General features: G+C 27.7%; 1 protein-coding gene across 1 annotated transcript in view; it reads left to right on the top strand.

Moving 5' to 3' along the window:
* The first annotated feature begins 8,038 nt into the window (after positions 1-8,038).
* The window catches only part of LOC105129022 (thaumatin-like protein), an 830-nt gene continuing 686 nt past the window's right edge, over positions 8,039-8,182 (top strand). The window contains exon 1 of the mRNA XM_011030918.1: positions 8,039-8,171. Within this exon, the coding sequence (XP_011029220.1) occupies positions 8,076-8,171 (96 nt within the window). The 5' untranslated portion in view covers positions 8,039-8,075. The remainder of the gene's footprint in view (positions 8,172-8,182) is intronic.

The raw sequence follows: 8,182 nt of genomic DNA on the forward strand, positions 1-8,182 counted from the left end.
TTGGCAATAAATTTTGATAAGCAAGTGGAATGAATGTTTGCTTAAATAATTGGCATTCATACTCTTTATTCCATATAATCTTTCATCTTTTAAATTCATATATTTAGATATATTTAAAGTATATCCATCAGGATAACTTAGATTCTTAAGACTGATAACTTAGATTCTTAAGATATTGGCAGACAAGTAATTATGCATTCTTATTAGAGGTGAAGCTAGCTTTGGGTTTTACAACATGTGGCCAATCACAAAACAACTTCATACTCTTACGATGAATACAAATGTATATCTATTATAGCCTTTATGTTGTCATTTTTCTTTCCTTTCATATCTATTTTTTTGTTAAAAAAGTTTTCAAACACGTTTTTTTTACATGTATGACATCCAAATTATGGTGGATGATATTAATCTTCTAATAAGAAAGCTCCTAAAAAAATACTTTATTTTACCTAATTGTAGGTCACATCAAAACCAAGAAACTTCTGCTTACTGGATTGAAACCAAGCACAAAGACCTTGTACAACTAGACCATGTCATATAATTCTTCACTTGATGGTATTGATGTTACAACATCTCTTTTAACTCTACCTATAAAAAAGTTATTTATATTCTTTTTGTATTTGTGATTGATTGATAAGAACCTCCAACGACAATAAAAAAATAAGATGATTTACCCTTGTTATTTTTTATATAGTATGAACATATTAGTATTACATACATGCTCTAACAAAAAACCATCTTATACATATAAAAATCATTGATAACTGACCTCAAAGATGTCTTCATCTAAAAAATTTGTTTCCTTTGGATATCATTAATCAAATTCTTGAATGATTGCAATTAATTCAACTTATCAATTAACGGTTAAAGAAAAATATCTATATTCCTACCCAAACTATGAGGATCGGGTATAACCCTAGATAAGAACATGAACTTTAGCTTTGTACACATCCTCAATGGCAAGTCATAAACTATGAGTATCACTTGGCAATAAAAATAGGGTACAATAAATGAATTGAATGGATTTAATTCACTTATACATAACCCAAGATGTATATTTTGTGATTTCATTGAAAACTAAGAATGTACCATATTAAACGACTTTTAGGCTTTACCATTGAAATGGTGCACCATAACTTTATCCATCTTATCATCTGAATGATGTCATGTTATATGTTTAATAGTCTTTGGAGATATAAATAACATTTATAGTCTGATTGAGAAGTATTTCATTTTTCTATGTGTGATAATAGTTCTTTCGCTATCAGTTTTGAGTTTATACCAGACATGCTCACATGTTTTATATTCGATAAAATCTATATTTTCATAGTAGTATAACATGCAAAAATTTAGACACATGCCAATATTATGGTATCCTAGGTTAAATGACTTCATCATGGATTTATCAACATAGAAGTTGTCTCTCAGTATATTCCCTTCAGATAAAATGCTTCTCACTTATTTGATGATTCTTTTATAACTGACCTTACTCAGCCCATGATTTGACTTCAGAGTGAACATTTAAGAAATGACCAATAATTTACTGTACACCTATCCTGTAAAGGTTCATTGAGATCTTTTAAAAGTTTAAAAAAAACATAGTTATATCTACATTTGATTCTTAATCTACAATTGCACATTTACATGCATACCTCTATTATGATTATTATTATCATTTATAACTCCATGTATGTTGCTATAACTCGAAGTTTAACTAACTATCCTTTATAACATGTCCTCGTAAGGAATATTGAGTTGTTTATGTGCAAACCAACACAAATATTTCTTCATAAATTCTTTTTGTTGGAGATGCATTGTAACAATATCTAGATTGAGAAACTTTTTATTTTTACTCATCTTACACGGACATCTAATATTGCCTCAATTAATATTTTTTAGATTAAATAGTTTGTAATTAATAAAACTCTCAATCTCATTACAATAATCCATTATGTGCAAACATTCAAAAGAAACTCAATATATCCAAGAACGATCATCCATTACTTATATGAGATCTATATAGAATATTGTTGATAACATGTACCAATTAATAATATGAAATAAATAAATTATCATTACCCAACTAATTAACTATCATTGATTGAATTCAAACTTATTCAATATGTTTTAATAGTACATTTTAATCATTAACATTTTTCTCTATAAAAATTCAAATTCCTTCAATTTACTAAAATTCTAAATTAAAAAATAAAATTGACAAAATATGAAACTCACCCATTAAATAATCCGTTATTTATTTCATTATAAAACACCTAAGTTACAAAATCAAACTTAATTTCATTAAATGACAAACACAAATAATTTTTTAAAATCTTAAACAAACCTTAACATGTACAAATTATACATTCATACAACAAATTTCTATAGAAAAAATTTATAAAAACAACTAAATACACAAACAAACTACACAAAAATACCAAAAAATATTAACATAAAGAAATGGGTTACAACAAAAAATAGTTAGGTTTGCTTACTTGATATGATGAATCTTAAAAAAAAAAAATTGAACAAGAAAAGAGATACTGACAGACTAAGTGTTGAGGTGGTTGTATTTATGATGATGAAAGTTTTATTTATGTCAAGATAAAAAAGGTAAAAGAGGTGTTATTTTCTATAGAAAGAAGAAAAAAAGAAGAAGAAATGAAAGAGGGAGAGAGGGAGGTCGGACAACATATTATAACTTAAATATTATTGATAGATTTCTCGATAGAAAATAGTGACATTTATTTTTCATTAATAAAGTCATAGGCAATATTGATACGTTAGATTTCTCGATAAAAATATTAAGGGAATACTTGCTCATTTTTTTCATTTCTTGAACTCCACTAGTAATTCCTTATGTGAATAGCAGTGAAAGCAATGACATTATGTTCCATTGGTAAATGGCACTGAAATTTTTTGATAATATTTTTTCGTTGATATTTTGTTTGTATTTGATAATTTTATCATAATGATAGGCTTGCGTGCATAAGTTAAAATAATTTTTTTACACACTTGGTCTATAAATACAAACACTTAGGCCCATGCACCTAATTTTGTTTTCTTATTTTTAATTTAATGGATGTTGTACTGTTCTTCTACAACTTTTTTCAATATTGAAAGTTGATTCGGTGACCAAAAAATTAGGGTTCAAGTTTTTAAATTTTCAAAAACTAATATTTCAACCATTTTTCACCTAAAAAGGTGGGAAAAAATCTTATTGACCTCTAATAACCTATTTATAATAAAAAAACATATTTTAATCGCTCTAAAAACTTAGAATGATATCAAATTATTTTTTAGATCTGATTTACTTTTCTATTATAATTGAAAGTAAAAATTATTTTCATTGAGTTTCTTTTTTATTATCGAATTCATAAATATCAAAATTAAAGTTTTGGTGACTAGAATTTAATAATGTAAGAGCTTTTTATCTTCTTAAATTTTTTAATAAATTTCTCTTTCCTCTTATTATATTAAAAAATTAAAATTTAAGATCGATAGCATAAAAAAATAAGGAATGAAATAATATCGGTTTTGGTCTTGGATCTCTCAATTTTCTTAACAAAAAGCTAAAACTTGTGCACAACAAATAAAACTCCTATATGACTTAGTCTTTTTTTTATATATAATCTTTAATAGCCAACACACACTATAGGTTGATTATTATTATTATTATTATTATTACAAAAGAGAAATAGCATAAGGGGGAGTACTACGTGGAGATTGAAGCATTGACCAAGTGGAAGTCACCGTATCCTCGTATAGCCAAACTTGAGAGTACAAGTCCTTAACATTCTACGATAATCACGAGGGGTAGAGGGAACGATGAACAAGAGGAGGAGAGAGATTGAATATATCTTTGATTTGAAGATAAAGATAAGGATTTGAAAAAGAACTCAAGGAGTCTCTCAAATTCTTCCTTATTTACAATTTTGAATCTTTTCTTTTTTAATTGATTTTCTATTCTTTTGTTTTTATTTTCATAATTTTAAATACTTTCCATCTGAATGTATTTGCTCTCATTTTTGTCCTTTCCTTACCAGCTAAATAATCGGATAGATAATGATGTAGCCAGAATTTTTTTTTTCTTTTTTAAAAAGACTAGGAATGCAGTCAGACCATGATTTGCGGGAGAAAACCCAATGTGTCGAGTTTCGAGGGAAAGTTCATGGAAATTCATGGTGAGTAAAAAAATTGATTAAATTAAAAAAATAATTAAAAAATTGAATTGTAAAAAAAAGATCAATGAAACTAATTAGAATTTTTAAAAAATTAAATGGTTTGGTTTTATAAACTTGAAACTAAAAAAAACCAAACTCAACCTAAAAAACCGAGTTGAATAGAAAAAAACCGAGTTAAATTAAAAAATTGAGTTAAACCAGAACCGATCAATTAAAATTGGTTTTTTTTTAAAAAACCGAATTGAAATTATTTGGTTTGAATCGGTTTTAGTTTAATTTTTTTAAAAAAAAATTAGTTTTGTTATGTTTTTTTTTATAAAAACCAAATAATTATTTCTAATAAAACATATTTTTCTTGACACCACAAAAAAATAATCTTCTGGAAGTGCATTCTTGTTGGTGGAGCGTTCCAAAATGGTTACATGTCAAAGGCAAACACTGGGAAAATAAAAGACGACGCAGCCTAATGGACAGAAAGTCGCGTTCTTGTATATGACGCAAGTTAAGGACATGAGTTAGTCCTAAATCCTGATGTGAAATGTGAATTGCTGAAAATATATTTTTATTTATTTATTTATTATATTGATATATTAAAATGATAAAAAAAAATATTAATTTAAAATAAAAAAAACCGGTTGGATCACAGTATCAAAGGGTACCTTCCTAAGTATCTGCTCCCATCAAGCTCCAAAACGAAAATGATCAACGCCCAGTTTGGTATTCGTATTTGCATTTGCTGGGCAAAAACGACGATAGAGGTGAAGAGGACTTTCTACATTAATTTGCATCTTCGAGGGCGTCCTGTCTATTAAAAAAGTTTGTGAGGGCTTCCGTTTTGTTCTTGTTCGGAAGAATTTTCCTTGAGCCACATTAAATTTAATGTTTCCAAGTCAATTCTCAGTGCATTTTTTCTTCCTCCCTCGATTACTTTTGTCCATAAGAACTTCGGAAATTTGCTCAAGTCGTTCCACTATTGTATTTAATAATCTCATGTTCATTGTCTTCATTAATTGCCACATTCAAGGACGTACTGTCTATTAATAAACTTTGGAAATTTGTTAAAGTCATTGCCCTAAAACTTCCCTTCTACACATCCACACAAATTCAGGATTCAGGTATGAAATAGGATTTTATTAACATCCACACAAATTCAGGATTCAAATATGTGAAATAGGATTTTATTAGTATATTTTTATTGAAAAATATTGAATAAATAAATAAATAAATATTTTTTTTGAATTCTCAAGTAAATTAGGCTGATATATCCCAACACAAACACATCTTAATATAATCTTGTTGGATCTGGTGTCCCGTGTATTAAATAAGTTTATATTCCGTCAATATTATTAGATATATTCAATTTTTTCATTTTCATCCTTTAATAAGTTTATATTCCATCAATATTATTAGATTTTGTTTTTTTTATTTGTTTTCTATGATATTTTTTATTAATTTTTAAAACAAACCAGGTTATTTTGGAAGTTTTTATTTATCATTATTTGTTAAATTTAGTTTTTTAAAACAGAAACTTTATTTTATTTTTAAATTAAATTATTAAATATAAACATAAAATAATCATTTTAAAATATCTTATTTACTTTGCTTTTCCAGTTGTTAATCTAATGGCAAGTGTAATCCTTTTTGATGTGTTATGCAATGTTTTATAATGATATTAGAATCATTTTAGTGAGTTTTTTTTAAGTGGTGGGATAGTATCCATTATAGAGTAATAGTGAGTCTTCAATAGATTTTTTCTTCTTCTTATCCCAGGCATAATGCTATAGCTCATTTTCTTTAATTTATTATTTTTATTTTTTTGTTTCCTTTATTTATTATCAATGTTTTTTTTAAATCATATTATTAAATTTAATTTAGTCAATTTCACTGATCTTAAATTTGTTTTGCTTCTTTGAAAATACTACCATAGCCTAAACATTTTTTTATGCTAGGAAAAGTTTAGGTCGGCACATACCGTAGTCTTCTGCATAGTATATAACTAAAAAGAGATGAAAACTTTGATCATATGAATAATGAGCCACCGAAACCATTTTATTTTTTTTTCATTCGTGTCCTTAACTTTTTTTTTTTCATTGGGTACTTTTGTTTTCCATTTTATGACTAATAGGTGAAATTCATAAAAGAAAAACAAAATTCTAAAAGAGATTATCAAAATTTAAGAAATGGGGAGATCACAAGACCGATATGAAATTCACGTCGAAAAGTTATTGTGGTGCAAAAGTTGCTTTACCTCTCACGCAAAACGTAGTGGAGGAAATTAAACTAGTTATATGGATTATGGATGCTTAAATTAATTGTAGAGCGGCTGCATTACCTTTCAGGATCAATGGAAACGCCAAAAGGTGATCAAGGGGAATAAGTAATTGTTGATGCCAGAATTATGCTTGCTGATATTTCTGTAGACTTTTCTTCCCAGTCTCTAGTCGTCGAGATTTGGCAGCCCTGGCTTAAAATTGCTTTCCTTGGAACACTCATTGATTAGGCACCCTTCACCTCATCGGTGCCGCGTATTATCGTCGCAGCCTTTGAAGAATTTTCTACGCATAAGAAGCCGAGACGGCTCGACCACATTTGCAAGATTTTCCACGTAGCTGTGTGTCGAACTATTGACGAAGTAAATGGATTCAATTAATACGAAGAAAAAAGAAAAAAGAGTAGTATGCTCCAATAAAAAGGAGGAGAATTAGTACAAGTACCAAATGAGGTCATATATATATATATATATATATATATATATATATATATATATAATTAATCATTTTGATTATATATGCACATGTTCATTTTCCAAATAGAGAAAAGAAAATATCCATATCATTTAATTAATATTATCATCACAAAAAAAAACTCTCTTTAATGTTTGTCTTAATCCTGATATCTATCTCATTTTATTCATTTCTTTTAATTCATTTTGTCCTTACAAAATCTTTTTGGTGATAGTTTACTCTCCCAATTTTGGACTATTGATTCATACAACAATGCAATAAATCTTTTTTTTTGGTTAGGAATTGAAGTTGACACCTTTTTGAAGAATCGAATCCACAACCCATCCTCAAATTGGGATTATTTTTTTTTTATTCAATATTAAAGGTATATTCGGGTTAGATTGTGCATTAACGAAGACTACATTTCTTCCTGATAAATTGTTATATTTATATATTAATCTTAAGATTTGAACCTAGAAAGTATAAAAAGAAAACATATATACCTCCTTAACCGAGAGATCAATCCTTCAAAATTAACTAGGATTATTGTTATTAGTGGAGTTTGAGATGAATTTTATTAAATCAAAGGAGTTCAACAACATGATTAGACTTAACATCAATATTATAAATATCACAATAGTTTGCAAACAAGCATGTATTAATTTATTCATGACAATAAATATGTAAAGAAATTATCAACATTTTGTATAGTTTTGAACTCGACATGTTATGGTATAATTCTAGCTAGTCCTTAATATTGTAAAATGTAGGACAAAATTTAAAAATATCACCTAATTATATAAGTAAGTAGTATCAATATTATTATTAAATAGAATTTTGTATTAATTTTGCTTTCAAAATTTTAAAAATTCATTACCCTCAAATATCTTGGTTGATGGATTGAGAACACATGGTATGTATATGCAGCCTCGTTGCTTGTCTTGTATTAAAGTCAAGCCAAAGCAGACCCATCAATACCATCCCTTAATTTTTCCAGCAAACTAAAATTGATCACGCAATCACATTGAAGTGTGGAAAGTAGCCATAGCCATAGCCAACCCAATTGCTATATAAACCCCCCCTGCATCTGCATCTCCTCACCCACACTACCACAAAAACAAAAACAAAAAAAAAACCCTATAGAACTTGCCTTCACTCGAAGTCCAGAATGAGCTCCCTTAAAACCCTCTCACTCTTTTCCTTCCTTTTTGCTGCCCTTCATTTCCCCTCTGTCCATGCAGCCACATTTGATATAACAAACAAATGTCCCTACAC

Source organism: Populus euphratica, unplaced genomic scaffold, assembly GCF_000495115.2.
Source record: "Populus euphratica unplaced genomic scaffold, PopEup_1.0 scaffold48.1, whole genome shotgun sequence".
Lineage (NCBI taxonomy): Eukaryota > Viridiplantae > Streptophyta > Magnoliopsida > Malpighiales > Salicaceae > Populus > Populus euphratica.